Source organism: Papaver somniferum, unplaced genomic scaffold, assembly GCF_003573695.1.
Source record: "Papaver somniferum cultivar HN1 unplaced genomic scaffold, ASM357369v1 unplaced-scaffold_160, whole genome shotgun sequence".
NCBI classification, from domain to species: Eukaryota; Viridiplantae; Streptophyta; class Magnoliopsida; order Ranunculales; family Papaveraceae; genus Papaver; species Papaver somniferum.
Window position 1 is genome coordinate 1,536,671 of NW_020625487.1, and position 17,439 is coordinate 1,554,109.

The 17,439-nt window shown below is 36.8% G+C and overlaps 1 protein-coding gene, 1 non-coding gene and 2 pseudogenes across 2 annotated transcripts; 2 read left to right on the top strand and 2 right to left on the bottom strand.

Moving 5' to 3' along the window:
• Positions 1–1,437: 1,437 nt before the first annotated feature.
• LOC113337507 lies at positions 1,438–2,047 on the top strand (annotated as a pseudogene).
• LOC113337554 lies at positions 2,027–3,494 on the bottom strand (annotated as a pseudogene).
• Positions 3,495–3,589: 95 nt separating this feature from the next.
• On the top strand, positions 3,590–4,022 carry LOC113337506 (60S acidic ribosomal protein P1-like). Its single transcript, XM_026583177.1, has 2 exons — positions 3,590–3,661; positions 3,756–4,022. The coding sequence occupies exons 1-2, from the start codon at positions 3,590–3,592 to the stop codon at positions 4,020–4,022; spliced, it is 339 nt and encodes a 112-aa protein (XP_026438962.1).
• Positions 4,023–8,967: 4,945 nt separating this feature from the next.
• TRNAR-UCU lies at positions 8,968–9,040 on the bottom strand. Its single transcript has one exon. It is a non-coding gene; the product is annotated as a tRNA-Arg (tRNA).
• Positions 9,041–17,439: the final 8,399 nt, after the last annotated feature.

Consider the following 17,439-nt stretch of genomic DNA (forward strand, 5'->3'; position numbering starts at 1 on the left):
AAACCAGAGAGAGAACTCCAAATACTCATTAATGGAGTCTCAATTGTAATCCATATGTAATTACAAACAATCATAGTGAAACCTAACTCCGTGGATGTAGATCAAATTGATCGAACCACGTAAATCTTGTGTCTTATTTTCTATTTTCATTATTTTTATCTTTATTTTCATATCAAATAAATTTAGATCTAGAAATCATAGTCATGATAATAAAAGGGGTGTGTTGTAGGATTTCCTGCTACTACAAGAGTTCTATGGAATTCCAAATTTTTTCTAACCCAGTACTACACTGTATGTAAACCCTAACTTAAAAGTTCGGTTACCTATCCTGGAAACTTGATAGCCGAAAAAAGCAAAAACTCCTTTAAAGATCAGTTCGGCTACATGTGTCTGAAAATACACTGGCCGAACTACACCTGTAGATGAGTTCAACTACCTGTTCTTCAAATATTGTAGCCGAACTTTGTTGACATAACATAAATTTATTTTAAAGTTTTTTATTTTTTCAGAAGTGGTTGCCAAATCAAGCAGCATTCTCAATTTTTTGTTTACCTGAGTACCCAAAATCCTCGTTTCGAAATCATCCATCTCAAAAAAAAAAAAAAAAAAAAAGATCTTCTTCTTCTTCCATCAAAAATTATTTTTCTACAAAAACCCAACTTATTAATATAACCTCACTAATAACGTAGTTAACTTAGTCATTTAACTAATCATTATACCAACTAATTATTAAACTAAGTAATTATTACACTTACTTAATTAAATAGGATAATCTGGGTATTAGCATAAATATTTGGATAAGGGATGGCTTAGTTTTCTTCTAATGTCTTACCCAAAATAAAATCATGGTCCCCTCAAAAAAGCATGATTGATGTGGACTGATACCAGCATTATTAGAGGATGATACCATTTAGCCGATCCAACGGTCAGGATCGCTTAAATTTTTTTTGTCCTATATAAAATGGTATCGGTCCCTAGTATTCTGATATCAGCCCGTATAAATCGTGCCAAAAAGGGGTGGTGCCCGAATAACGGTTCATTTTTATTTGTTTATTTTTGAACACATTTTCATGAATTCGATGATGCCCCTGCTGGCCCAATGGGCTAAAAGAAACCATGTTCCGATCCAAGGTCCAACTTACCACTATGGTTCGTGCCATTTTCGATGGTTATACGCCTCTAGTTGATCCCACATTCCAAATCCCTCTCCACGACCAATTAGGCAATCGCCAACAGGCGGTTGGAAGACGTGTGCCACAAGTTAGGCCTTTCCCGAATAAGACCGAAATTTGGAAACCGGAAACTAGTGGGAAACATTCTCTTTTTCGTCTTCTGAGCGCTCTATATAAAGGATTTACAATTCTTGTTTCTCTTGTATAATTTATTATTACAGGAGGAGTCTCTCTAGGTAGTTTCAAATTAATTTCTGCTACAAAGATGTCTTCCAATGGAGAAGTCGCTTGCACTTACGCCGCCTTGATTCTTCACGACGACGGAATTCCCATCACTGTAAGTAATTCTTACTTCCTCTCTTTTCTTTATATGTTTTGGTATGTAGAATGCTTCTTAACGTTGGGTTTGACATTCAACTGGTTTCCAACACAGGCTGAAAAGATTTTAACTCTGGTAAAGAAAGCCAATGTCCAATGTGAGTCTTACTGGCCTAGCCTCTTCGCTAAGTTTGTTGAGAGGAAGAACGTTGAAGACTTGATCACCAACGTTGGTGCTACTGGTGGTGCTGCCGGCTGTCTCTGCTTCGACAGGTGGTGCAACAGCTGTTGAAGCTCCTGCTGCCGAAGAGAAGAAGAAGAAGGAAGAGAAAGAAGAGAGTGATGACGAAGATATGGACTTGTTCAGTATCTTCGACTAGAGCGCACATTGTTTCTTGGAAGCTGCTTGATGCTTTCTTTAGTTTATTTTGTTTGGTTATGACGTTGTTAAGCTTATTATTGTTTTGTTTATAAACACAGCAGTGGCAGTTTTTTATTCGTAATAATCTACACGTTCCTCTTTCGCTAGCAATACAGATTACAATCAAACTACAGATATATGCAATTTCTTCTCTTCTAACTTGAGATAAACTCGTATACATTCCAATTTAAATTCAAAATCGATCAACTTTACGAAATATTAACGAGACGTACTAAAGAGATGTTCGAGCTTTAAGTCCATTCATCATCTTCTTTGGAAATTGAGGTACTTGATTCCATAAGCAAAGACAAAGAAGAAAGCAAGGACAAACCCGATATGGGCTAAGACAACCCATTTAAGGAAGCCATATTCCCAGCCGTAACTTTCTTGCAAGTACTTCTGCACTGTTGGATTGATTGGCAACCCTGGAATCTGCAACTCGTTTGTCCTGTCGCCGACCTGAGATGTCACTAGACCATAGAGAGTCCAAGCAACAGGTGAAGCCCAGTAGTACCATCGCCACCATATTGGGATTTGCTGCAATTGTCAAATTTAAGTGTCAGACTTGAAATGTAAGTTCTAGTGTGTACGTCAAAGGGGAGACAAAGATTACATACCGGCCTAGGAATGAGGAATCCAGAAAACAAATTCCATAAACCTAAAAAGAAGGACATAGCGATGGCAGCAATTTCAGGCGCTGGAGTCATTGCCACTGTCATCATTCCGTACATTGTGAAGTAGGTAAAGCACATGAACATGAAGTAGAAGAAGTAAAGGAACTTGGCAGCGCTCCAAGGAAATCCAATCATAGAGAAAAGGATAAGAGAGTAATAAGGTTTGAACAAATACGTAGATCACTTCGATGGCCACCTACAAAAAGAAGAAGTTCTATCAGTTTCCTTATTGTGAAGTACCAAATGCACCTTGGGTTTCAATAGTAGTCTTTTACCTGTGCAAATGCGTAAGGCAATGCTGAGTACATTCCCGCAGCTCTTTCACGATAGAGAACAGTCCTCTCAACTGCCACAATAGACTGAACAGAAGATGCATTACCCGCTCCAAGAAAAAGAGTAGCAGCGTACATAGCTCCAAGCAGATTCTGCAAGTCTTGTTGTTTAGACCTGTAACATGAATTTCCGTAAGATATAAAACCTACACTCTTAACTAACTTCCAAGCCTCACTAAAGAGATGAAATTCTTACACTTTGTCTCCTTTGTTCCAAAAGATAACCCCAAATAAAACACCAATGACTGTAGTTGTAAATAACCGGATTGCATTATATTTCGGGTTCCTCCAGTATGACCAATGTTGTTTCCAGAAACACGCTTTGCATTGAGTAATAAAATCTTGAGAATATTCCGTAGGAAAGTGAAGGTCTTGCGAATCTTGTGCCGGCGTGCTTAATTCTTTGATAAGTTGTTGATTTCTCCTGGAATGCATTAATATAACTATTTAGTAGAATACTCGAACTTCTGCTCAGGTCAAGATTTATTAAGATACAGACCTTATGCTACTCTACTTACTCATAAAGGGTGGAATTGGCATAAACTTCTGCGAAATCCACATCAAGCTGAGCCTCCAAATTAATATAACTATGGATTCACACTTGTGTAACTTATCAGTACAGGAGGAGTCTCTCTAGCTAGTTTCAAATCCAAATTAATCTCTGCTGCAAAGATGTCTTCCAGTGGAGAAGTCGCTTGCACTTACGCCACCTTGATTCTTCATGACGACGGAATTCCCATTACTGTAAGTTATTCTTACTTGCTTGTTTTTCTTTTTTGTTAGATATATATAGAATGCCTCTTGATGTTGTGTTTGACATTAAACTTATTTCCTACAGGCTGACAAGATTTCAACTTTGGTAAAGAAGGCCAATGTCCAATGTGAGTCTTACTGGCCTGGCCTCTTCGCTAAGTTTGTTGAGAGGAAGAACGTTGAAGACTTGATCACCAACGTTGGTGCTACTGCCGTTGCTGTCTCTGCTTCCACAGGTGGTGGTGCAACAGCTGTGGAAGCTCCTGCTGCCGAAGAGAAGAAGAAGAAGAAGAAGGAGGAAGAGAAAGAAGAGAGCGATGACGACGATATGATTATGAATCTCTTCGACTAGAGGGAATTGTTACTTGGAAGCTACTTGATGTTTTCTTTTTAGTTTATTTTGTCTAGTTGCGACGTGTTTTATAAACACAACATAGCAATGGAAGTTTTTTATTCGTAATATACTCTGACCCTAGTAATACATGAAAACTATATGCGTTGTAGGATCAGAATCTCGCAACGATAATATCTCAACGAAATTATCAACAACACAACACAACAGCTTCGCAGAACAATTTCAGAAATGATACGATAAACGACGACAGTTAGGATCACGAGAAAGATGTGATAGTCCTGCGAAAATTAGAGAGCTTGCGAAATTAATATTTGTAAGGTTGCGAGAATGTCGCAGACCATACCCGAAAGTAAAGGACAGATTAGCTGTCATCCACTATGTATTTCCCTATAAATAGTCGTTCAAGTTGTAAAGAAAGGGAGAGATCTTTTTTGAGTAAGAAACAAGTAAACAGGAGAGAGAAAGTCTAGAATAGAGGTCATTCTTGATTCCTTTATCTTTTCTTGTAAGAACATTCGAAGATTGATCAATAAAATTAATAGTGTAATTCTAAAAATGAGTTGAGTAATAATGAAATCATATGAGGGGTGTAGTGTAGGATTTCCTGCAACTACATAATGGCGCTAGAAACAGGGAAGATTAATATTGAGATTTGTGAAGATTTAGAGTGATTGATTAAGAATTTTACATAATTTCTTGCAATATTGTTAACATTGAAGAAATGGCTAGAAGAAGAAATACATCTGAACAACCGATACTGTTAGAAGAAGCAAGAGAATTGTTGGGAGAGAAAGAAGTGAAATGGGAGAATCTACTAGAATGAGAAATAATGGAGAAAATCAAATTCAACCACCAATTCAACAAACACTAGTACATGGTAGGAATACAGATTATGATAGGGTGAGTATACACACTTGGCAATCAAATTCGGCAGAAGAAGTAGAAGAAGAGCAACAAAACAGAAACCATAGACTGGGAGAGAGAAATCAAGAAGCAGATGAAGGAATAATTCATGGAGATGAGGAAATTGGAGCGTTAGAAACATTGAGACGAAGAATACATGAAGAAAGAAGAGCGAGGCAAGAACGTGCAAATCTAACAAGGCAAAATCACGAATTAAGGATGGAGAATATAAGACTACATAATAAGATCGAGAAGTATTACAAAATCATATTCAAGATCGACTAGAAGAGAAATGAGGCGAAACTCACCCACAATCAATGCTGAAAACAATATTCAAGAAGAAATATCAAATCCTAATGAAGAATATCGCGAAAATAGAGAAAGAGCTAATGATTGTTACGTTCCACAAAATGAAACTTTTGAGGATGGGAAAAATTGTGGAAATCAAGAGAACGGACAACGTCAGGGACGAGATGACCAAGATGGCGAAGGAAATCGAGAGGAAGGAAGAAGAATTTTACATGAAAGAGAAAATCAAAGAAATCAACAGACAATTGAAGAAGAAATTAAAAGACATTATGCTGAACAAGCACGTTTAATCTGCGAACGTGAAAGATTGAGAGCGGAAATGGAAGAACAAGAGCTTCAGGAGACAATTCGCCAGAACAATCACGACAATCGAGAAAGAAGGCGTACACAAAACCGGAATAACGGTAATCTCAATGAGGAGTATGATAGAGTACAGAGGATGGCTGAAAGACAGCGAATGGAATTGATAAGAAATTAACAAAATCATGGAGGGGAAAATGAAAGGCATCATCATATGCGAATTCAAGATAGAGATGAGGAAGAGAATCGCAGAAGAAGACGAGATGAGGATAATGAAGAAGAAATGCAAAATTTCACGAGAGAAGATAGACATGAATGCAGAAGAAGAGAGGCGAAATTAAAAAGACCAATGGATCAAGATTCAGGTGTAAATAAACAAATCTTGAAAGAATTAGAAGAAATGAGAGGAATGCTAAATAATAGAGGAGAAGTAGGCAGAAGACAATTAGATGAAGCAATAGAAGAAGCTGCGAAAACTCCATTTACAAGGGAAGTACAATTAGGAGGAATACCACCGAAATGCAATTTTCCCGCATTAACCAGCATTTTTGATGGAACAACTTGTGCAATTCAACACATTAAAGCCTATGTGAGGTGCATGTTACAATGGTAAAATCATGATGCCGTATTGTGAAAATATTACGCATCCAGCTTAACAGGAGAGGCGTTATAAATGGTTTGAAGGTCTACCAAAGAACACAATAACATCCTTCAATCATTTGCAGACTACATTCTTAGGGGCATATATAAGTAATAATTCTTCGCGACCTGGTATAGAATATGTGTTTGGATTAAAACATAGGATTGGAGAAAGTTTGAAACACCTGACTAAAAGATGGAGAACTATGTGTAGCGAAATGACTGGCCGTGTAGATGAGAGATATCTTATATTATCATTTATCAATGTTATGTTTGCAACAAACCTATTGTATGTCCAAATTTTCAGAGTCAAGAATACGATCACAATGACTGAATTGCGAGAACTTCAGAAGAATACATGCTCTAGAGGAAAGGCAAAATGAAATGGAATCATATCCAGTTGCGAACACCAGCTCACAAACAGCGAATGCAAGCTTATTACCAAAGCTAATAAACACATTAGTGAATACTTCGCAAGTACAACAAGAGAAGGTGACGGGTAACAATCAACAAAACTGGTGGCTATGGGAAGCCGAGATCAAGAAGAGCATGGAAAGAGAAAGAAATTTCTACAATCGTGGTGGAAATAACAAGATTCAAAGAATCGATCAACCACAAGAAACTTATGGAGGTCAAAGACAAAACTATAATAGAGGACAAGGAGGTCACAAGGTAGTATGGGAAGAAATCAAGATGCCACCTCTAAATGCAAGTGTGGAGAAGATATGGGAAGCTATAATCTTGATGGAGAATATACCAACACCATGGAACATGGGAACGGAACCACCTCCAAACCACAGAAGCCATGAGTTTTGTTCTTATCATCATTTTCATGGACATACAACAAATGATTGTAGGAATGTAAAAAGAATTATTTTGAGAATGATTGATCAAGGAAAACTAAACCACTTTTTGGTAGGGCACCCACAATCTCAACCACTGCCACCACCACCAGAGCATCACAAAGTGAACGCGATGAAAAAGAAAGAAACATTCTTCATAGAAGTTGGTGCAAAAGAAAAAAATCTATTTTGTCACTCTATCGTACATTCATATAAGACAATTGAAGATTTTCATGACAATGTTTTGAGTAGAGTGTTCGCAAGAGATAATGATGGAAGAGAAATTATGAATATTGCGAAAATCTCGCCACTAGAGGAATTGCAGAAACATATCATTTCTTTTACCGCAGAAGAAATTCCCGAAGGAGAAGAGGTGCATGACAATCCATTGGTAGTAAAATTAGAAATTAATCCAAAACCGAAAGAAGATGACGATGATGAAGCTGAAGATTCATGGGTAATTAATAAAATTCTAATCGATACTGGAAGCTCTGTGAACATCTTATTTTAACATACTTATAAAACCATGGGTGGAAGAGATGATGATCTTATACCATCAACATATAAGATATATGGTTTTAATGGTACTGCTAACAAGCCTAAAGGGGAGATTACTATGCGAATTTCATTGAAGGGAATATCTTCCGAAATCTTATTTTGTGTCGTTGATGTAGAATCACCCTACAATGCGTTAATTGGTCGACCTTGGCCACATGGGGTTCTAGGTGTAGCTTCAACTTTCCCCCAGTGCATCAAATTCCCTCACCCCAGTTGTGTAGGAATCATAAAGGGAGATTGGGTTGAAGGAAAGAGGTGTTACAAAACTGAGAAAGAATCTTGCGAAGGAAGAGAAAACAAGAAGCCGCGACACAAAATCAAAGATACACAAAGAAGTGAGAGGTTGATGGTGGATGCAATCGAAAGGAAAGGAGAAGAGATGTTGTGAAACTAATGCTAGCTCAGAATAAAAATGATGAACATACCACTACCAAGGAAGCAGTAGCAGAAAATAATAAAGAAGCAGAGGATGACAAAGGTAATAAAAACAACAAATGTATGAATGATTAAGTTGTTGCGATATTCTCGCAATAAGTAAAATTCTCAAAAATACATTTGATTGAATGGCAAAATTGAGATTACGAAATTCAGATACAATATGATGATGATTCAGATAAACGACGACAGCTAGGATCACGAGAAAGATGTGATAGTCTTGCGAAAATTAGAGAGCTTGCGAAATTAACATTTGTAAGGTTGCGAGAATGTCGCAGACCATACCCTAAAGTAAAGGACAGATTAGTTGTCATTCACTATGTATTTTCCTATAAATAGTCGTTCAAGTTGTAAAGAAGGGGAGAGATCTTTTTTTGAGTAAGAAACAAGTAAACAAGAGAGAGAAAGTCTAGAATAGATGTCATTCTTGATTCCTTTATCTTTTCTTGTAAGAACATTCGAAGATTGATCAATAAAATTAATAGTGTAAATCTAAAAATGAGTTGAGTAATAATGAAATCATATGAGGGGTGTAGTGTAGGATTTCCTGCAACTACATGCGTCTCCTCTAACTTGAAATAAACTCGTATATATTCTAATTTAAGTATAAAATCAAACAACTTTGCGTGAGGTGTTCGAGCTCTTTGTCCATTCATGGCACTCATCATCTTCTTTGGAAATTGAGGTACTTGATTCCGTAAGCAAAGACAAAGAACAAAGCAAGGACAAACCCGACATGGGCTAAGACAACCAATTTAAGGAAACCGTATTCCTAGCCGAAGCTTTCTTGCAAGTACCTTTGCACTGTTGAATCGACTGGCAACCCTGGAATCTGCAACTCGTTTGTCCTGTCTAACCTGAGATGTCACTGGACCGTCCAAGCAACAGGTGAAGCCTACTATTCCCTCAACTGCCACGATAAAAAAAAATGTAACAAAAATAGGGAAAAGATCCTGCACACCCGGTGGGACTCGAACCCACAATCGCCTGATTAGAAGTCAGACGCCTTATCCATTAGGCCACGGGTGCATCTGCCGGCAAATCTTAGGTACGAGGATTTCATACAGGATGGCATTGCATTTCCGAGAGGATCCGGAGTAATTTCAATTCAAAGAGAAACTCCTTAACTCATTAACTGGTGGACATAGCATAAGAAAAATCATTCTGTAACTGAAATCTATGGAAAAAAAAAAGACTTGTTATACAACTGAATGAACAGATAAGGTTAGTTAACCAGCACACATCAACAATGCAACGACTAAAAGTGAAGACCAGATACATCCTGGTAGAGACACTCTGCCAAACCTTCACACTCACTAATTTCCAATAGTTTCATCTTTCTGCCTTGTCCATTTTTCGCAAGCCAATATGCACCATCATTCTCATTTTTTCTACTCCCTGACACATCGAAGAAGGCAAGACCTCTATTTGATATCAGAAAAGATATCCAAAACGAGTTTATAAATTTTTTCATGATCCACTTTGTAAATGCTAAACAGCAGAAGCAGATTACAGTCTTTGCAGGGAGTTTCAACACTCTTAGATTTCTAACCACATATACAAATTTTCCTGCGACTCCACACTCTTAGATTTCTAACCACACTCTTATTATTGTCTAGTTTTATGTCTTGTAAAAAATGACTATTTAATGATTATATCGAAGTTCAATGAATTTGAAAATTTGACGAGTAATGTTGAAAATTAAGCTTAATTCTATTCTTAATCCAATCTTACATTTTAATTAGAGATACATTTAAACAAATATCAAAACCTCATACTTAGACAATTATGAAATTAAAACATAAGAACTTAAGTGGATAATCGAGAAATTAAAACATAAATATTGGACAATATTTGGGAAAATATTTTAAAATCTCGAAACAATTTTCAAATTGGAAGTCTTTTTTCGTAGATGCGGCGATATTCCGCACGACACCTACGTCGAAGTTCCATCATATTTGCACCATACGCACGTCACCTTTGTTGAAATTCCATCATGGATTCACCATTCCTCAAATTTGGACCTTCTTGATGAAGTAAAGTAACAAACCTAGTAACTTCCTTATTGATTATACAGAATCGTTGAATAAACTCTGAAACATCATGATTGTTGAGATTCATTGTTTGTTCTTGAAATTTCCCATGAATCATTTGTCATAATGTTTCGAGATGTAATGCATTTCCGAATACAGTCTCCTCAATAGAAGAAATATAATTCCTGTAAATACATTCATCTTCCGCAACAGTGAATTTTGGTTTTCGCCTTATTTGACTTCTCCTAATTTGACTTCTCCTAGTTTGACTTCTCCTAATTTGACTTCTCCTAATTTCACTATCCACATTGGAACGATCAACAACTCTTCGATTTGCGACATCACGTTGGTTTGCTACGAACTCAGCGAACTCAGCAATGTTCATATTATCAACCATACTCTCTGAGGAATTGGAAGAGTGATGAAAAGAATTGGAAATTGAGAAATTCTAAAGAGGTTTAGAAATTTTGGTGTGAGTTGAAATGAGATTGAAATTAGGTATTTATAGAAGGGAAAAATAGTAGCCGTTGGATGAATCTGATAAGCGATGATCAGAGAGTCGAGGGGTAGCTTGACTAGCGCTGGCGACTTAAAGACCAGCGAGCGATGAACACTCTATCGCTCGCTGGAAACTCTGTCGCGTATGTCTATATGTTATTCCTGACATATAGGCATATGATTTTGGAAGTTTGGCATACCAATAGTGAGTGCATATATGCCAAATATCAGTATTTGGCATGTGCATAATAAGAATAGGCTTAATAAAGCTAAAACGAAACTGGCTACCATAGTGTTTAGCCTTAATCAGTACTAGCTAGACATGGCATCTAATCAACCTCAACTTTACCTTGAAGTTAAATATTTTAGACCATGCCAATACATATATTTTTAATATGAAATTTACTGAAAATGCATGTTATTTTGGAGGCTGCCACCCCAAGTCCCCACGTGCCTGAAAACAATTAGATTTGTACATGTAAGGGTAGTATAAAATGAAAATGTAACTTGGTCTTCCAAAAGATAATTTAATCTTCATGCATAGAGGTGTAAATTGGGTTGTGCCAGCACGAGCACAGCCCAGCTCAGCACGCTAAAATCTGAGCCCAGTTCAGCCTAGTATGTGATTTAACCCAGCACGGCCCAACACGTTAGTTTCATGGGCAGTGCTGGGTTAGCCTAATCGGCACAGTAGCACAGCACAACACGTGGCACGAATTAGTACGTGGCCCAGCCCAGCACATCACGTTAAGAAAGCACGTTATAGCATGCACAAGTACACTATATAACAAGACATAATACATCACATTTTGTGTATATTTCATAAAAGAGTCGCTATTCTAGCTAGTTTTTGATATTTTATGCTAGCTTATTTTTATAACAACACATATAATACTTAAATATTTGGAAAATATATTTCAACGTCGTTGTTATAATGTGTTACCTATATTTAGCTAGACCATTAGTTTAAATGACAATGATCCAATTTTATATTTGATGGGATATTTTTTTTTATTGAATAAACTTGTTAATTTTACTTGAAATAATTTCAAATGATATGTTGTTTATTTAGATTCTCGCGATAATGTCCGACTTAATGTATACCACTAAGTGACTTCAAATTATTTATAACACAGCCCACAGGCACAGCACAACACGACAACACGTTTAAATCGTTGGCACAACACGGAACAACACGTTTAAATCGTTGGCACAACACGACACATGGCACGTAAAGCACGCGATTTCGTGTGCCAGACTGTGCCGGAGCGGCACGTTTTACACCTCTATTCATGCAATTAACGGAACACCCTAAATGGGGATAACTCAAGCAGGCCCCAAAAAATTTGAGCACCCCTACAATAATTCGTCTTGAATTCTTCATAAGAATGGTGTAAAACACCGAGACTATACTTAAAGATGTGAGTTATTTGACTTGAAATCTGTCGTTTTGCTAATCAAGCAAGCACATAGACTTAGTTAGACGGTTTTATACATTGACCACATCTTTACGAAAATCACCATCAATATTGAGACTGATTACGAAATGGGTTTTCTTATCTTGTGCATTCATTCAAAGATAAGAACCAACCATTGGCATGGAAAATTGTAAAAAACTATAAAATATTAGAGACAGAATGATTCTTTACATTGGAGAATGCATTTGTGGAGAGAAGTTCAAAAATCCATGAATATTTTCATTTTTCAATGCAAAGAATTATTCTCTCTCTAATATTTTATACTTTTTTACAATTTTCCCATGAAAATGATTGGTTTTTAACAAAACCCGAAAGGGTTTTAGATGGTTGAAAAGGTCTCGTTTCAAAAACATTTATCACAAATCTCCAACTCTAAGTAAAGATCTATAACGACTTGGGATTCCGCATAGTAGTGAGAAAATCATGAAAGAAAAACAGTCGTATAATTTCATCCATGAAAAACAACAAATAACATCTCAAAAGTTCTCTTAATAGAAACAACCTTATCAAGCAATTACATAAACGACATAACAAGTAAATATCAAGTATCTCTAGAGAATATATTAGCCCTTTCAAGAAATATCAGAAAAAGGATTCTCATCGCGATTACAAAGTATTTAAACCATCAGAAGAAGGATTCTCATCGCGACTACAAAATATTTAAACCATAAAAGTCCCACCTCTCACCACATCTTGTCCACCCCTGTGGTTAACCACCAATCTATCAAACAACCTACAATATCAAAGAAAATCATAGTAAAATTCGAAACACAGAGAATCCTTCATGATTTTCTTGTTTTCTATCCTCTTGGAACCTTGGAATCCTTGCCCTTCTTCTCTTAGATGGAACCTTTCTAGGCTGGCTGGTATTCTCATCATCCCGTCCTCCTACCTCCTTCATAGTATGGTTTCTATCTTCCTCTGCCTCCACATATATCACCTCATGTCTCCCTACCACTGAAGTTATAAAAGTTGGCCATGGAACAAGAAACACCATACTATCTGACCGTACTATCATATCTATCTCTTTAGATGACACCCATGTTTTAACAACTGGAACGGAAAACTGTGTTTCACTAACAAAATTATATCTCGTCATGGTTATCTATTTGGTTTTATATCATTTGCTGGTTTTTCAGAAGTCTAGTCCTGTTTTTTTAATGGTATCTCTGAGGGAAAAGTATTTCAACTGCTCTAACGATTGGTTTTATAAAAGAATTAAAAACAGACTTAAGGAATCAAAACCGGATGACTGGACCGATCTACAAGGAATCTTTTTCATGTCTTATAAAATTACTGATGCAAACCTGCGTTTGCCTTATTTATAATTTGGTATGGATTCTAACCAAGCCAGTTGTGTCTTTACCATAATGCTATAAAAGTTTGTGGCATTTCATGTTACGGTCCAGGAGATATGACCTGCGAAATGATATATGTCATTGCAAAAAGCCATTTATAAATGTGATAAAACACGAAAATACACAGATTTGTAAGGATTTGGGGAAAATGTCCTCCACGAAAAATATTCTAAAAGATATGGCCTCCGAAGTGATAAAAAAGAGTTGAAAATGTCATTTATAAGTTTGAATAAACCCCGAAAACTATAAAAATCAGTAATGGTTTAAGAAAAATTTCATTCACGAAAAAAGATCGCATATCTCTTTAATTTTTTTTTAATCAGCAAAAGTAAGAAATTTCAATTTGAAAGCCTAAAAATAAGCCAAAGAAACAAGGGGGAAAAATCCCAGTGTTCAGCCAAACAACAAATACTTAGAAAAACCAAGCTAGAAGGCTCCTAGGATAATATGCCAAAGAAAACAAAAACTTACAACACAAAGAAATAATTCCAGTTAGCCTTAATTTGATCTAGATAAACTCCCTTCATTGAGTCAGAATTCTTACACCAAAAGTAAGCTTGAGATTTGATTTGTTAAAAGTGTGTAGCATTTCGTTTAATATAATGTTAAAAGTGTGTAGCATTTCGTTTCATGGTGTGTTTTTCAATTGAGTTGTAGTAATAGGTTCGTTGAGGCTTGTGAAAGCAAAAGATTCTAGACTTAATAAAACTTAAAATAAAGAAAACTTAACTTCAAAATTTGATTTCAAGATATGAGAAAATAACCAAGATACTGATTCCACTATTCCCATGAATGAATGATGGTAAATAACCCAAAACTCTAATTATCTTTAAGTCCCTTATTTTCTTAACTCACAAATAATCAGGAAAATTCTCAAAAATTAATTGTATCCCCTAAGCATAGATTATCTAATCAAAGCATAACCTATCTAATTGAATCACAACTAATGAAGAAAATTATGCAAACAAAACTCTGCAAAAGCAGTGATTTAGCGAATTATAATTAAATATTAGAGAAAATATAATAGTTACCAAATTATTCATGCGTAAATAGCTTCCTCATTGCCTTGGATGTGAGAGAATTAGCACATCATCATGTTGGAAACACGCTCGAAATTCATTATTATTGCTCAAAAATGGTTTACAAATGATGAAAAGGGAGAAATATAATGAAAACCGGGTTTGTAACAGTTATATGTGTTACAAACCAGAACAACACACAGTATGTGTCACTGATACTGTAGCAAATAAGTCTGCCTCTGATGTACAACCCTCGGCTGTGAGTCGTTATCACTGTAGAAAAACGACTGTCTTTGCTGGTATGATCTTCGTGTTCTTCAGCTATGCAGCAACAGAAATGGTGACTCTCTGCAACTTTCAATATCTCGCCACTGATATGTTCTAAATCCTCCCAATTCTCTCTCTAACCCTTCAGTGATACCCTAATAGGCTATTTATACTCAACAGGAACAAGAATCTTCGCTCATTACTCCGGAAAATCCTTCCAATATTCGGCAGTAAAAGAAAATATTTTGGAGATATTTTCTTTCCTTTCTTTCGCAATCATGCATCTGAAGTTGTCCGACCTTCCTTGTTAATCTCAGTCATGCTCCAAACACGCTTAGAATGAGTCCCTGGTGAAGTAAAACTCATTCAAGAACATTATCTTCACGTTATTTCCCGTGAATGTCTTCTCGGCCAAACAAACCTCCATGTTTTCTTCTATCCACAATTACAGCCCAGTTTCACCGGTTCTGATGGACTTACCAGTCCTGTTTAGATGTAACAGGCCCATATCAATCCATTTGAGTGATTGAATCACTCCATAAGTCTCCAAAATCAAAAACAGCAACTCTCGGGGGTTTCTCATGCAAAACCCGTAACTCCCTGATTTCTTCTAACTCGAGTTATAGGAAAAATCCATCGAACCAAAGACCCAAAACAATCCTGTTAGGCTCAAAGGAAGATACCCAAACTGTTCCAGCTCTTAAGTCTCACTGAAACAAGCTCAAATTCGCAACCCTAGTTCTGACATTGAAACCAAAAATTTCCGGCCAAAACATAAATTTTGAAATGAAGAAGATGGTTAGCCCTTATCCAACATCATGGGTGCCGAATAACAAATGGGTGATGTGGATAAATGGGCTACACATAGTCGTGGGTGACACATAGCAAAAGTGGGGGTTCGTATAGCAAATGTCCTTCGGAGGTGCTCCGAGAAACTTTTCGAGCCGAATTTTCCAACAATATTTATTTCCAGAAAATACCTACAAACACACAAAACACCATAATAAGGACGAAAACGAGTACTAACAATACGAAACATTGAGGACAAATTAGACACATAAATGCGTCTATCAAATACCCCCAAACTTATTATTTGCTAGTCCTCGAGCAAAACTAAAAAATAAAAATAAAACCGAGTTAATCTCGGGAGGGTTTACCAGAGGTGTACCCACAAAACCTTTACTCCAAACCCTAGATATCTATGCAGAACCTTGGAAAGCACTAAAGAATCTCCTTGGTTGGCATAGCTATTGACTACAGGAGAAAGTACCCTGATGCGAAATTTCAATTGTTGTACCCGAGTTTGCACTCAAGCATACTAAAATTCATATAAAGTGACAGAGCTATACTCAGATAGTTTCTGGACATCTTAAACCGGAGTCAACCAATCACATGGATAGATTAAGAAGATGGATGTAGAGAAAAACGTGGATGATGTTAACTAAGGTGAACCTATCCTAAAGGACTGAGATACTGGTCTGGACTAATATCAACACACTGGCATATACAAGGGAACCAGTGGTCGATAATCCTAACTCTAGGTCAACTCAGCTGGCATATACAAGGGTACCAGTTGTCGACTTTATTGTATTTATTCCGGTTGGTCTGGTGGTCTGGTCTCAATTTTTTTTTTCTTTTTTACCTCAGTCACTCTATTTCACCTTATCAATAGTAAAAAGAAAAATAAAAAGAAGTGATCAGGATTCTTTCGATGTTTCCATCACGAGGAAAAGGAGAAACTACCATGTTTTTTTCTAACACCTGAGCTCTGTGATTTTATGAATAGACTCTTCTAGATGTTTCCATCTAATCAGATTGGTTCCTCAACTCCAACAACCAAGATGTTCCCATCCACTTAGATTGGTTAGTGCCGACCTTAATAAGCATAAATTTCTAGGCTCTGGAGTTTACTTATTGCAGCAAAAAGTTTCTTCCCCACCCCCAAACTTAAATCTAACATTGTCCTCAATGTTTCTAATCAAAGAGCAATACCAAAAAGTAAAGTAACATGAGGAATCAATAAAGAGATAAGTCGGAAAGATAGTACCTGGGTGAAAAGAGAAATCAAAGACTAATATACAACATACAATCGCCTCGATGGTCAATCAAGGGTAAACAGGGTCCTCCAGAGGGACCTCCTCAACATCACTTGTAGGAAAGGGCTCTAAAAAGGGTTTCAATCTCTGACCGTTAACCTTCGAAGAACTACTACCATGCGGTGTCTCAATTTCAACAACTCCATGAGGAAAGACAGTGCGAACAATAAAAAGGACCCGTCCACCAAGAACGTAACTTCCCAGGGAAAAGATGCAAGCGGGTATCATACAGAAGAACTTTTTGACCTGGAGAAAATGACTTCCGTAAAATATTTCTATCATGCACAAGTTTCATTTTATTCTTATACTCCTTCGCACTATCGTAAGCATCTATACGAATCTCGTCCAACTCATTGAGCTGGAGTTTCCTATGGGCTCCTGCCTTGTCAAGTGAAAAGTTTAGCTGCTTAACATCCCAATAATCTCTATGTTCTAACTTAACAGGTAAATGACATGCCTTGCCATACACAAGCCGATAAGGCGACATTCTAATGGGGGTCTTAAACGCAGTACGGTAATCCCATAAGGCATCAGTAAGCCTAGACGACCAGTCTTTCCGATTAGGATTAACTGTTATTTCTAATATACTTTTTATCTCCCTATTGGAAACCTCAACCTGACCACTAGTCTTAGGATGATACGGGGTAGCTACCTTATGTGTAATACCATATTTCTTCAT